Raw genomic sequence first — 15,411 nt, 5'->3', positions numbered from 1 at the left:
TACATACAGCTTTTTTTTTATTTGGATTACCTTTTTGGCTTTTTTCCACATTTATTTAATAGCTGAATAATCTGAACAGAAAACCAATTTAACCAGCTTTACAGTAAGGCCTGTGCACATACTCATGGCTGAAGACGCTAGCATTTAAACTATTTATGCGCTAAATCTTAACAAAATCCATCTGATGTGCAGACTATCCTTGAGAAATCCAAAGTCTTCTTTCAAGGAAAAAAAAAAAAACCACAAGAATTATTTAAAACTACTTTCAGAGGTGACTTCATTATGACCTATTCAAGTATCAAATTCATCTATATATGCACATACAGAAAATAACCTGAGACAGAGTAACTCCAATTAACTACACTAGAACCATAACTAAACTATGAACCGAACTTTGGTAAAAACGCTGTGATCACAAAGACAATTTGCCACTAAAAGAAGATATGGCCGCTCTCTGAAGTGCTGGGTGGCCCTGACTGCTGTGTGGACAGCATCTGCCCTGAGACTTACACTTTGGTGCTGTCATGCTCTCCATAAAGCCAGCCGTCTTTCTCCTCAGGGATGAGCAGTGTGAGGATGTCTCCCTGTGCGAAGCTGAGCAAAGTCTGGTTTGCACCAGCAGTGTGTGGGAAAATGGTTTTTACTTTCTGCTTCTTCATCATGTTCAGTCCAGTTGCAACAGAGACTGATCGCGGTAAACTGGGATCATCTGAAGAATCTGTTGAAAATGAGCGCAGCAGTGATCGCTTTTCAGGGACTGATAACAAGTCCAAACAAGCAAACCCCAGAAAGCCACCCACTCCCGCCTGCCAACACTCGTCCTACTGCGGCTCCGAGCACACTGTTTCCACACTTAGACTTTGCCTGGATGGGCAGGGACCGCGAGGAGCAGAGGCAGAACCACAGCCTGAGGTCTCTCACTGAGCAGGACTCTTGGGGCTAAATGCTCTTTTCCAGGCGGAGAGGATACAGTACGTGCCAAGCTTCACCCGCACTCTGATTTAATCAGAGGCAAAATGACGCATCACTGGAGGGCCTGATGCTTTCCTTGCCCTGCTCTCCCAACACGAACCCCAAGGCAGTGTAGGGCATCAACTCAAACGCCATTGCCCATGACCTGGACCACAAAGAATAAGAGATTGGAAATGCAGATGTTCTCGCCGTGCAACGGCTCAAGATCTCACCTGGGAATGCAGTAAGGATGCGATGAGGACCAGCACGTTTACTGAACCCTCCCTAAGTGCCAGTCCACACTCTCAATGCTTCACAGCTTCTGAGGGAAGGAGTGGTTATCAGTTATTGTCCACAGTGACTCACCGGGATCTCAGTTAGCAGGCCAGCATGGGATGTGGGTGGCCTGATACCATAGTCCCTGCACGATGTGAAGCATCGAGCTGTACATTTCTGTCTCAATTCCAGCACCAGCTGATATTTACCACTCCAAAGAAACAAAATTGCCATTCTGAAACTCTCATCTCTGGATCTCACTCAGCAGCTGCAAATGCTGTAGTCTGTGGGCTCTCTCTAGCACATGGCTCAATGGCCATGACTTTCATACCCAAGGGGCCTGTGAGATACCCCGCACAGAGAGAGGGGTCTCTGGGTGCCAAAGACTCTGTCTATACAGAGCAGAGCCTAAGCAAAGCCCCCTGAAATCTCAGCAAACAGTAACTTGTCCTGATTTATTGAAAAAGCATCAATAGAGTTAAGAAATTTAAGCAGTTAGAACTTAAGTGTCCAGAAAGCATGAAGTTCTCTGTTAGAGATGATGAAAGAGACTAAGCCTACTGGTAAGATCAATCACCATAATTTTGTCATGTGAACTTTTATGGTTTGTTTTATTGAAAAAGAAATTTTATCACAATTGCCACCAAATATGGTGCACAATATGAGGCTCTTTGTAAGTTATATCCCATTTCAAAATGTAACACCTTTCAATAGTAAGTTTCCTTTGTATAAACATCAAGCAGTATATGGAATTAGAATTTGTCAAAGAAATGTGTCACTTATAAAATGTCTTATGGTTTTATAATAAACCCAGACCTTTATTTACTTTGAAGTGTAAGTTTCAATAAGGCAGGGGTGGCTGGGTGGCTCAGTCGGTTAAGCTTCTGCCTTTAGCTCAGGTCATGATCCTGGGGTCCTGGGACTGAGCCCTGCATCAGGCTCCCTCTCCCTCTGCCCCTCCTCCCTGCTCATGCTCTCTCTCTCAAATAAATAAAATCTTAAAAAAAAAAAAAAAAGTTTCAACAAGGCAATTATAAATGTGTGCTACCATAGATGTTTATTTACCCCTACCTCAGGATAACGTTTATCTAAAATAGTAAAAAAATTTAAAAAGGTATTTTATTTTTTAACGATGCTAATTTTATAGACTTTATTTATTTGGGGGTGGAATGCGAGCAGGGGGAGGGGCAGAGGGAAAGAGAATCTCAAGCTGACTTCCCGCTGCGCCCAGAGACTGAGGCTGGGCTCGATTCCAACACCCCGAAATCACAACCCAAGCCAAAGATCATGACCCAAAACCAAGAGTCAGAGGCCCAACTGCACAACCGAGGCACCCCTAAAAAGGTATTTTATTTTTTAAAGATTTTATTTATTTATTTGACAGAGAGAGACACAGCGAGAGAGGGAACACAAGCAGGGGGAGTGGGAAAGGGAGAAGCAGGCTTCCCGCTGAGCAGGGAGCCCGATGTGGGGCTTGATCCCAGGACCCTGGGATCATGACCTGAGCCGAAGGCAGACGCTTAACGACTGAGCCACCCAGGCGCCCCCTAAAAAGGTATTTTAAAATAAAATAAATCTCTTACCTGTTGAATTCTTTATCCTTTCCGAATTCTGTCCAACTGTTGCTGGGTTATTAAACATATCAATCAAAGGACTAGTATACGCTCTGGCTGAAGGAGCTGGGGGCACCTTTGGCGAATATTTAGAAAGAGTGTCATAATCTTTCCCAACCTGTGAAAAATTCTTCATTAGTTTAATATTAGTGTAACACAGCAATGGAATTATACAGATTCCCAGGGCTGTTTTAACATGCTTTAAATTCCACTTTCTTCACAAAGTTCTCTTGGTTGATGGCAATGCCCCACTCTGAATTATTTCAAGAATATCACATTTTTTTCATTTTTGTCTTCATTTTTTTTTAAAGGCAGTTACTCCCCATTTCCCACCACACCCTGGCAACCACTAATTTACTTTCTGTCTCTATGGATTTTAGGCTCCCTCCTAGGTACTACAGGTTTTTTTTTTTTTTTTTTTTAAGAGATTTTATTTGTTTGAAAGAGAGATTGAGAGAACAAGTAGGAGGAGGGGTTAAGGGAGAAGCAGACTCCCTGCAGAGCAGGACCCTGGACCCCGGGATCATGACCTGACCCGACGGCAGATACTTAACTGACTGAGCCACCCAGGTGCCCTAGGATTCTACATTTAAAATAATTTTTCCAAGGATTTTTGAGTGCATTGCTCCATTGATTTCTAACATCTTGTTTTGCTAACAAGAAATCTGGTACCAGTGGAGTACTCTTTTCTTTGTAAGTAATCTATTTTCCCCCTCTCTGGAAGTTTTTAGAATTTTCTCTTTATCCCCTTCTGCAACTTGACCACAGTCTATCAAGGTTTTGTTTTTTTCCATTTGTCCAGGCTCACTGTTGTTGCCGTGTTAAAGATCAGGCAGAGTCTACTGCAGTAATCTCAGCAGGGACCACAGTTAGGGCAGTGGACGGGTGTGAAGCGGCTGGACCTGTTTATGCTTTGAAGGTGGAAACGACAGGGCAGGCCCAGGGCTTGGCTGTGGCTGGGGGGTAGGGAGGTGGGGGGTGGAGAGAGGGAGAGAAGTCCGCATTTGTGCCCGAGCTACTGGAAGGATGGAGCTGCCATTTTCTGGATGGGGAAGACTAGAGAAGCACACTTAGAGTGAGAAATCAGTCATCTGGTTTTAGACAAGTTGAATTTGAGATCCCCGTTAGACATCTGGTGATGATTTTGAGAAGGCAATTGGGTATCTCCAACCTGTCTAACATTATGTTTACATCCTCTCTCCGTTTTTGTTCTGTGTTTTGTGAGAGCTCTTTGGATTAATTTTCTAAGCAGTTCCATTCTGTTAATGAGCCCACCTATTGGTGTGGGGGTTTGCTTGTTTATGTTTTTTTTGTGGAGGGGGAAAGGGGAGGGAAAAATTTAAAAAGCTATTTTAGAAAAATTTCAAGCATGTATAAAGGAGAAAGAACAGCACAATAAATCTCCCTGTACCCAACACCCAGCTTCAACAATTATGAATTCATGGCCAATATTGTTTCATATATGCTACACCATCTTCCCCCGTGCCTGGAATATGCTGAAGCAAATCCCAGACATCTCAATTGTGAATAATAATCCATTTTTAATTCCCAAAATCTTTAGTTGATTTTCCCCTGGGGATGTAATATCTTTTCGTTTCTTTCTAAAGATTTCTCCTCTGCCCTCCTGCCTCTGTTGCCTCCAATATTGTTTATTCCAGTTTTTTTCTTTTAGTGTGTTTTTTCAGGATACTGGTTTTCCTCACTTGTTTGGTGAGCCCCGATTATCTGTCCATCTCTGTATTGTATGGCATTCCCTATTCTTTTGCCGGTTTATCATAGTCTGTATTTTGCCTGTTCTTGTTATCACAGACTACCTGTGGTGAGGTGGAGACAGGGAAGACGCAGCTAGGCGGGTGCCTGGCCTCTGAACACACAGTTTCAGCCAGTGGACAAAAGCCCTGATGCCTACTGTTTAGCACAAGTGGAACCACCTTAGAGGATGTGAATCGTCTAGAACCGACCATATATAGGAACGCCACATGCCATTCTCCACCCCTTCTTAGACCCACTGACTCTGAGCTCACTGCTCGGCCCTCTGCTACAGTCTTGCCCTGCATGTGCTTGGGGCTGAGATTTTCTTCTCTCTTGATTCTCCACACTCACTGATCTTGCCTTTCTCTGAGACTCCTTCAGTGTTTCTGGCCCACCGACAGCATCTTCTCTTATCCCCCATGCAGTTATGATCTATTCTGTAGGTTGTCGACTGGTCTTTAGCATCTTTGCTTTCATTTCAGAGGTCAGGGTGGACCCATGTGTCTAAACTATCCCCTGGATCTGAATTTCCACATTTGTATCGCTTCTCGGCCTTTTGGCTAAGATCAAGGGCGTATTTCCACATTTGTGAAAAGCAATAAAGCCGAGGTACAAGGAGTGGCAAACTACAATGCTTGATTTCATTACCTTGAAATACTTTGGTGGCTATTTTTTTCTGAAGTGCCTTATGTTGTGATGAATGGCACCAGAGTTTTGCTGATTATTCTCTAAGACACCTACGCCTCCTTCACTGGGAATAAACTCACAAAGTTGGAATCATTACAATTAAAAACAGTACCAATAACATTTCCAAAACAAAGATAACAGAGTTGAACACAGCACTACACAGTGCTGAGCACTGCATGGCTAATGTCAAATCTGAAGGTAACAGGATCAGAGTGAGACAAGGAAGGACCTGTGATTGCCATCACCAAAGGCCTTGGTCCTTCGTGCAAATTTGGCCCAAGATCTATCAGTAAAAACCCAAATGAAATCTTGGAGAGAGAACCCATCCCTACCATGCTGCTTCTCTCAATCATCGGTGAGGGCTGGGGTGTCCCGGACACGGGGGTAGAGCTTGGGGTCCTTATTTCCTCAATCATATTCATGATCTTCTCGGGCACTTTGGTAGCGTCACCACACGTTTCCTGCCACCGGGGCAGCTTGGAATTGAGTAATTCTGCAGACTGTGAATCCGAGAGAAACACAACAAAACACAAACGTGTACTGTTCAAAGAGCTGAGAAAAGTCACGTCAAATATCAGGGATAATGTTTTACTGGCTTACCACCAGAAGTGTGAGAGCTTTGGGTCAAATTCAGTGAGCACTTAAGCATCTATGAACTTCCTCCCTGTGTTACTTGCTGCGAGAGGTGTCGGCCCCTGTTCTACAGCAGCTTGCCCTCTGCCTCAGTGTGAATGCAGAGTTGAAGACTGACGCAGAACAAACTCAAACACGAAAAGGGAAGGGCTGAACAATCTTATTAAGCCTCACTGTTTCCCCAGTGGCCCCAGAAATGCCAATCAGTGCTTTCTTCCTCCCACTCCTAAGAGAAGGCAAAAAACCCTCACCCCAAACCACCTATGGCCTCGGACTGTAGCCCTGACACACCGATTGCTTGGGCCTGCTTTGTCCAAGGAGCCACTGAAAGGACTGGGATGCTGGAACCAGAAAAAGGGAAGGCAAAGAAGCAGTTTTCAGAGAGATGAAGAGATTCCCAGTAGAGAAGAGAAGTAGACTTCGTTTATGCTAAAAAGTGTAACTGGGATCCAAGGTTAAGCATGAGTCTGCCACCAACTAGAGCTCTCTGCAAATTGGCAAGGTTGCCTTGTGACACAGTGAGCACCCCATCACTGGCAGGGCTAGGCCAAAGGAAGAGCCTCAAGGTCACCTGACCTATGACCCTGCCCCAGCAGGACACCCTCACCGGAAACAGACACTGCTGAACTGAGTACAAAGTGATCATCTAATACTGCAATTCTTTCCTTTCCTGTAACAATGTTAGATCTTGGGGCTTTAGATCTGGTAGATGAATGGTCCTTAAGGTTGCAAAAACTTTATGGAATATGTAACATATGACCAAAGCATACATACAAGGCCAAGTTTTTTTTCCCCTGAAAAAGAGGAAGTTGCCTTATTTTCAAGCTCTTAGAAACTTCTACCATGGAGCGCTATCTAAATTATTATAAATAACAATGAATATTTGACTTCACTCCATGCTAGTTTTGGATGCTTACACAGGCCCAGTAAAATTTATAATAAAAAAAAAAAAAAAAAAAAAGGAAGGGAAAGTAACGTATTATCTTGTAATGATTCCTGGGGGTAAAACCTCACAACTACGTGTGCTGGAAGGAGGGCAGTAAAGCCAGTTCCACGGGTGATGAGATCATGAGGAAACACCTTGAAGAGGAATGAAAAAGGAACCACAGCAAGTGTCCTGATGCTGTGAATGGGTCTGCGGCTGGGAGAGAACTTCCAGGGACACCTCTGTGCATGGACTCCCAAGGCAAACACTCAAACTACCCAGGTGGGGTGAGCTTGGGGCTCGCTGGGACTCATCCCATGGCTCTGAAGACACTGATGCTGAGGACGCATCAGAAAGAGTCTGAGGAAAGCTGACTCATAGGTGAAAAAAGAAAAAAGTACTAATTCTTGATTATTAAGCATTATTTTATGAAAGATTTTAAATATGGATATACTACTAAATTAATCATGTATTATAAGCAATATTTAACCATTTCATCCACATTTCTGAAAGTTTACATATTCAAGTGGGCCAAAAGGTGTTTCTTTGGCATGTCTTCTCATTGGTAAACTAGGCCCATCGCTTTACATTGAGGCACATATGGAAGGTGAAGCATTTCAAGGGCATTTGAATATGAAATTAAATTATTAATAATGCAACAAAACTTGCCATCACAAACCCACCTGTAAATGATAATAATGTAAGTGATTTGCAAAGCTACAGTGTTTGTCGACCAGAAAGCAGAAGCGCCTTTTCTCTTCAAGTAGAGCTTCTTTGCAACCATCTGCAATAAATTTCTGGATTTCGCTCTGGCGAGACGTAACGGTTTCTACATACTAGGAAAATAAATAATAATTATACAAGTATGTCATGAGGAATCAAGTAGCTGCACAGCCAGGCATTTATCTTGTGCCGTCTTTACACTTGGTTTATTTTGAAAGAGAAGTTAACGCTAAATAGATAAACATGAGATAAAATAACAAAGCTGTAACCTGACCTGAGCAGGTATCATCATTCTGATTAAGATCCCTGACTCATGTGTAGAAGGACGTTGCCAAAGGCCTTACATTCTGCGTTGGGCAATCTGCACAAAATATTACTTTATACTTCAGGGATAGGATTGTGTTCTAGTGGAAAATCAAGGACTTTGAAACCAGAAAGTTCAAATTTAAACTCCAGTTCTAAGTATCAACCATGTGACTTGGTCTAAGCCCCATGTTCTTCATCTGTAACATGGGGAGAGTAATGCTAATCATGGAGTATCTCTTACCACCTCCCCACCCCCAAATCAGGAGAAAATGCCAATGTTTTTAGGAGGCTATTAATTATTCTTAACTCTGGAAAACTCTGTAACCTTCAGCTCATACCAAGTCAAAACGCTCATTTTTAACTTCAACAGCGGCACAGCAGTAAGTGGTTAAAGTGGCTGACTGAGGTAAGTAACGTTCCCTGTAAATTTTATAAACTGTCAACAACAAAATAAAATAATGCTGAAAAGTTCACCTCAATTTCTTTGTGTTCGTATTTGAGTGCATTTCGTCCTCCTTGACTTTTCCTTCTGATTTTCTTTAACTCAGCTTGAGATTTCTCCAGAGAATCTAATTTACTTTTGTGTTCCGTTTGGTATCTTTTGAGAGTTGCCTGTAAGTTAAATATTGTGCTTATTTGAGTGCAGCACCGTGCAAACTGTTGGGCAGTTACTTTTGCTAACACTTCCGTTGGGCATGGCCCTGCACACCCTCACCTCATACTGCTCCCTCCCTCCAACATGCAGCTTTGTCTGTCTTAAAGTCCCTGGTAGGACAAGGGGCTACTGACCCCAAGGGCAACTCTTAGAAGACAAGAGTGTCTTTTCTTTCTTTTATTCCTTATTTTCTCAAATTTTTTAGGACACTGAGTGCTAAGTGCTTTGGTGAATAAAAAAACAATATTAAGTCACATGTTCCTGTTTTATGACTTACAACTTTAAAAAACAGAATGAACAAGCACAATCACTTCTGATTATTTTGGGTGCTGTGTAACCAAGTGTTTTTGGAGCCTCACAGACCTAAGTAAGAATTCTGGTGAAATCCTTCACTTCCTGTGGGATCTCAGCAACCACTTAGTTTCTCTCAAATTCATGTTTTCCCTTTAATATGTACAGCGAGGATAGGAGAGTAGCTACATTATGGGGTTTCTGTAGGGACAAAAATCTGATAATGTATGGAAAATGCTTGGCATTACATCCACCTCAGCTGTTGTAGGTGGTCCTGCCGCCCTCCTCCAGAGCACACAGAGCACACGCACTCAGGGGCCATGGGACGATTTCAGGGTAACGACAGTGCTTACTGCCACATGGGGTCTTGGTGAGAAAGAGGCTTTAGGTGGCAAAGAAAGCAGCTATTCCACAGCAGGTAAGGGAGATGGAAAGAGCCGTGTGACAGGGCTGGAGGGTCCGGCAGAAGGAGAAAACTGCTGGAGTCATCAATACCAGGTGACAGGCAAGGGACACAACGCAGGAGCAGTCTCTGACGAATGGGCCTGGGAGTCCCAGGGAGCTCCAGATGGTGGTTCTCCCACCCACGTCTCACACCCTGACGTGGTTTGTGAAAGCAACAGCTACAGCAGCACGAATACAGATGCAGAGGTTGTCCCCACATACGTGTTCTTTGGAAACAGTGCTGTCTAGAAGCAGGAGGACTCCTTGCAATATTTTCCTCTCTGCTTTTTAATAAAGATCCCAGGTGTTAATGCAAACGGGGCACCCAGCTCCAAGGGACCTTGTCAGTTTCCTGCCTCTGTGTATATATACTCAACACTAAGCTCTGTCCATGTTTTCTGCTGCTGGATAAACAGTGAGAGAAAGTTCTCCTCGGCTCAGAGATCAGGCAAGTGCAGCCTCCCGGAACGCCAGGTCCCCGTGCCCCACACCCACTTCCAACCATGGAGGTGGAGAAAACCGTGTACTCACATTCATGTATTTTACGTCAAGTTCTGTCTTCTTCTCCAGCTCATGTATAATCTCTTTATGGAATTTTTTGAACTGTTAACAAAAGGAATTAAAAATTCACACCAGATTTGAGACATTAAGCAAAATACAGTTTAGAAATAAAATATATTTTATTTTATAAGTATAAACATAGTTACATACGTTTTCATCAAGACTCTCATTGAGTTTCTTGTGGATACTTGAAATCTCTATGAGAACATGGCCTGTGAATAAAATCAGATGTTAGGGGGAAAAGTCACTGTGTGGATTTTGTGAAGATATTAAAGAAAGTAAAATAGTGGAATGAAGCACAATCTACCGCTGCGAACCGCGGCTGGAAGCATCAGGCCCTGTGGCACGTCAGAAGCAGTGACTGCGTGCCCGTGGCAGGGTGGGCGCCAAAGGGACATAGGCCCTAGCAAACTTACTGTACAACACTGTTCATCCAGAGAATGCCAATTTTGTCTTCAAATTCACATCATGCTTTCTATATTTTCTCATTCACTAAGCTGAATCTTATTTATCTGATTTAATTTTTAAATTCTCTTATGCAAGATTATCATGGTCATTATAGTAACTAACTATAGGAACAAATGACTTATTTTTATCTAATCCCCAGAGTAATCTGATTATCTGTCGGGCATAAAAGATAAAGGTTATTTTTTCTCATATTAGTTCTTGTATCATTTTGGAAAATATTAACACCATGGGAAAATGCAGCAGGGACAGTGTTCTGCCTCGTATCTCCCGGGACTACATCAATTCTCTGAAACAAGTACAGTCACATGGAGAATGTTCCAGAATTGAGCTTTACTCCAAAAGCAGCAAGACAAACCACTTGATTTGCAAAGTACATCTCTTGCAGTTTGAGGCAGTGTGATGCATCTCTGCTACTAAACTCTGATAAAGGTGAACAAGAGCCTCTCCCTGTTCACTTATCTATAGGAACCAAATGGGTCTGATACCTAAGAACTAGAAAAAATAGATTCATTTGGAACAACCACCAGACCATACAAACAATAACAAAATGTGCTGGGTAGATCCTCCCACAGTTTGGTAGGAATTCCTTGGGTAAACTGAAGGCTGCAGATGAAGGAGAATTAAAATTAAGACTGTGGTAGATGTGGGGAAAGAGAAAGAATAACAACTAGACTGTGACTTCAGCTATCACCTTTACAGAAATGATACTATGGTGCCCTGTTCTAGAAAGAGTTAAGACATGTGACTCTCAAATAGCCAGTCTAGTCCCCCTACCCCCCATCTTCAGACTCAGAAATCCAGCCCCTTCCTGAACATGTCCACCTGGATGTCTCATTAGGTACCTCACATTCAACGTGTCTAAAAGTGAATTCACCCCATAGTCTCCAATCCCAGCTCTTGGCTGCCAGCTCACAGCCAGTCACATGGGGTTTACACTTCACCCATATGTCACACTCAACGACAAAGACTCATTCCCTTGTGCATGTGTGTCATTACTTGGGCCAGCCTCTAGGGTGAAATCACGCCCCTTACTCATCCTGCTTTCTTGGGCAACAAATGTGCCAGCCCTTCCCTGCCTGGGAGAGAACGTATGTGAGAATGACTTGTGAAGTCTCTGTGCGCCCAATCATCTGTCCCATGAGGGGTGGGGGAAGAGTCTCCCTAGTCTGCCCCCCACCAACACATTCAAACCCACCAGTTGGACCTCTCGGGTCTTGCCCCTCAAGCTCTTATCATTTCTCTTGACTCCCAGCTTGTTCTCCTCCAGACCCTCTTCCTCAGGGGTGCCAGGGATCCCTCAAAATCAAATGTAACATGTCATTCCCCCAGCCCCCACGGTGTCCCAGATAAACCAACTCCTCAGCATGAAGCCCACTGTGAACAGTGCTGCTTAAAATAACCATGGCAGGTGGTGGGGACAGAGACTCTCCTTATAAGGTTATAGGTATATAACTTAAAGTCCCTAAGCAGCCTGTGAGTCTAGGAACCCCTAACAGAACAGCCTGCTGGATAAACCTGAGAGTGAGGGCAGACACATCCCCAGCACTCATCCCCACCACACCAAGTTATCAAGATACCCACTTTCCATCCTTAATGACACTGACTTCATTTCTCCCATAATTAAGTTCTCCTAAAGCTCAACATGAAACAAATGAGAGTTCTTCACAAAGGAAACCTTCTTATGACCAAGAATATAATTACATTAATATGTCACTTTATCATTTAGCGATTTCAGATCCTGAAATAGTCTGAGTTACTTTCATATCCATTTTAAACCCATAAATAACTCCTGGCTGGAGATGAAAAACAACAGCAACAACAAAAAACCCCACTTCAATTACTTGAAAATTAAGCACTCTATTCTTGGCAAGTCAGATCTACTTTTTTTCAAAAAGTCTAAAAATAATTGTGCAAAGAGTGATTCAGGCTACATTCAATGCACCCATTACACCCCCCCACCCCGGCAACCGGTCATGCGCTTTATCACTACAACCTTGTCTAATGTGGATCTCTGGCACTTTCGTGAAAACCAACACTGCTGACCCTGGTGCACAGGCCCTGAGGCCCCTCCCGCTCCGCGGTTTTCTCCCTTCAGGCAGCTCGGTGGAGACTCCCTGAAACAGCCCATTCACTCTGTGGGCAGGAACGGAACACCTGACCTTACCCTTGTTATTCCTGTCCCTCGCAGCTCGTGGAATTTAAATGCTGACTTTATAGCAGCAGCAGTCCTTGGTCAAAAGAAGGTTTAGAAAACATCTTTACTGTGATTATGGGAGTTGCCAAAAGTGTATCTTGAAACAGAAAATGAAAACAGCCTTTATGTTCGATCTACAGAAGTTTATTCTTAAATATAGCAAGTGCTACTTTATGTCTGAAATGTGGCATCACACACGTTTATTTACTCCTAGCCCTGTAACCTAATTTTTCATAAATTACATTGGAGAAGAAAAAAATTTTTTTCAAGGAGAGGGTGGAGCACAGCCCAGATTGTAATGGAGCAGAACTAAATACACATCCAAACAGGAACCAAGTGCTGGTCTCAGAAATCATAGCACCGTATGTACTGGATCAACCATTTCCTTTTTCCTTTTTAGGTTCTGAGTAAACATTCTGGGAAGAAACACGTAGTAAGTACAGTAATATGACTCAGTCTGAGTAAATTACATTCTTAAATGGCAGTATTAAAGGAATTTAAATATATACGTATTTCAAAATCATGAACTTGACATTGCTAAAAGTCAATGTCTACCTTCAGTTTTTCCCTAAAATTCATGCAAATAGCTGATATCACTCCAATTTTAGGAGCTATGAACAAACATGCCCAAAAATTTGGACAATACTATATAAAGATATGAATTTTGTCAATAAGCAGAATGGACTTTAAAAAGTTAAATAAAATTAGAGAGTATTACTGGTAAGAACACAGAGAAAGTTTTCATTTGAAATATAGATTAGTCACTGGACTATTAATACATTTTCAACTAGATAATTCTTCATCAATTCACAGTATAAGTTTAGAGAAACCAAATGGAGATTATTAATGGACATAAGTAGCACAGAACAGGTGCTAAACATGTAGGCATACATATTTTCATTTATATTTGATCATGGATAATCAGAATACTGTATTTCCAGAAAGCAGAGAGCAATGACTGAGTCACACACTACTTCCTCCATGTTACTTCAAGTGGAATCAGACAATAAACTGACAGGGTGGAAGCCAACCTACTGTGGACCTAAAGTTACACTCTATGAATTAAAATAAACCTGACCAAAAATGTCACTAGAAAAAGGATATACCTTTTCTGACAATTTTTAAAATATCAAATATGATGAGGAGAAAATATAATGGAAGCACAAGCAAACTACACGCAGATGGGATATGTTAAATACACAAGTGTGTATCCTATGGATTAGAGTCACCAGCACTGAATTAGTACAGAGGCAGATTAGTAACCATGAACCTGTGACTAAACTTTAAAGGCTTTGCCAGCCTCTAAGAATAGCCCTCAGTAGGTGTCCACCCACAGTCCCTGGATGCAGTCGGAGGTGCTCTCCTCTGGTGTTGGTACTATACCAATAAACAACATGTATGGAGGGATAATGTCAAAAAAGTGATAGGGTAAGCATTTCATCCAATATTCTCCAGATGCCTAGCTTCTGACTTAGCCAACGATAGTACCAGAGTTCTAATTAATGTCTTGCATGGAGACCGTAATTATTCTACCACTGATTGTGATTTATACCATCTTATGAAAAGAGGTGGGACAAACAAAAGTTATACATTAGAATTATATAGCGTTCCAAAGTTCCTTCATAGTCTGAGATGAAAGTGAAGTGCCAAGTAATATCTGACTTTGGTAAGAAAAAATGCCACTAGGGTAGCCACTAAAAGAATAAAATGCATCTAACTACCAAGCGAATAGAGAGGAAAAAACAACCAGTCAAAAAGAGGTCAATCGAAGAAGTGAACATAGACAGTAGAAAGCAAAAAGTAATTACAGTGAATGTAAATGACTATATAATCTAATTAAAAGACAAAGATTGTTAGGATTAAAAAAAATTATATTTTGTTTATAAGAGATATACCTTAAATACAGGGATAGAGAGTAAAAGGATGGAGTAAGATACGTAGCAAACACTAACCAAAAGAAAGCTGATATAGGTTTATTAAAACCAAACAAGACAAAGTAGTCAAGGAGGGTGAGAAACATTAGACATAAAAACAATCATTTCATAATGGGAAAAAGTTCAATTCATCTGGAAGATGGAAAAAATTTTTATTTGTATGCATAATTAACATGGTCAACATATTTAAAATAAAACGGAATTATAAAATAAGTAGATAAGTCAATAATAATTGTAGGAGACTTCAATACACTTCCCTTAGTAAATGATTAGAACAAGCAGACAAAAGTATCACTACAGATAGAGATGACCTGAATGATAAATACACTTGAGCTACCGAACATATATAGAATACTATAACTTCATTTTTAAAGCAAACAGTATATTAAAAAGGGATCAAAAGAAAGGCTCACTATTATTTCAAAGGACTGAAATCATACTGAGTATGTTCTTAACCACAGCAAAATTAAACTAGAAATCATTAACAGAAAGGTAATCAGAAAATGTCCATATACTGGGAATGAAGAAACAGACTTCTAAATAACCCATAGGTCAAAAAAGAAAACACAACAGAAGTTAAAATTACTTTCAAATGAAATAATAAATACAGCATATAAGAACATGTAGGATGCAACTAAAGCTGTGGTTAGAGAAACTTATAGGCTTCAAATGCATATTAGAAAAGAATGAGTGAAAAAAAATCATTGCTCTAAACACTCATTTCAAGAATTTAATGGAATACTATCCAATAATAAAAAGAAATTAACTACTGACAGACATAACAACATGGATAAATTTCAAAAATATAGTAAAAGAAAAAAGCCAGACTAAAAAAGCTACATATTGTATGATTCCATTTATAAAACATTCCAGAAAAGTATCTGATAAACAAATCTGCCTACTCTGTGACCTAGCAATTTTACTCCTAGATATATTCCCAAGAGAAATGAGTACATTTGTTTATCAATAGACAAGCACAAGAATGTTCATAGCAGCTT

The 15,411-nt window shown here is 41.3% G+C and overlaps 1 protein-coding gene across 2 annotated transcripts in view; it reads right to left on the bottom strand.

Moving 5' to 3' along the window:
- The window catches only part of BAIAP2L1 (BAR/IMD domain containing adaptor protein 2 like 1), a 95,452-nt gene that overhangs the window by 16,938 nt on the left and 63,103 nt on the right, over window positions 1–15,411 (bottom strand). The window contains exons 4-10 of one of the 2 annotated variants that reach the window (XM_028088417.2): window positions 9,968–10,029; window positions 9,788–9,859; window positions 8,341–8,478; window positions 7,521–7,673; window positions 5,612–5,779; window positions 2,811–2,958; window positions 511–718 (exon numbers count right to left, since the gene is read on the bottom strand). In XM_028088417.2, the coding sequence (XP_027944218.1) occupies window positions 511–718; window positions 2,811–2,958; window positions 5,612–5,779; window positions 7,521–7,673; window positions 8,341–8,478; window positions 9,788–9,859; window positions 9,968–10,029 (949 nt within the window). The remainder of the gene's footprint in view (window positions 1–510; window positions 719–2,810; window positions 2,959–5,611; window positions 5,780–7,520; window positions 7,674–8,340; window positions 8,479–9,787; window positions 9,860–9,967; window positions 10,030–15,411) is intronic. The other variant, XM_028088418.2, reaches the window with a different exon arrangement.

This window comes from Eumetopias jubatus, unplaced genomic scaffold (assembly GCF_037043125.1).
Source record: "Eumetopias jubatus isolate StellerSeaLion01/CBP00866 unplaced genomic scaffold, mEumJub1_p1.0 scaffold_12, whole genome shotgun sequence".
NCBI lineage: Eukaryota > Metazoa > Chordata > Mammalia > Carnivora > Otariidae > Eumetopias > Eumetopias jubatus.
The sequence above is the reverse complement of the archived record's forward strand: the minus strand, read 5'-3'. Positions and strand labels throughout refer to the sequence as shown.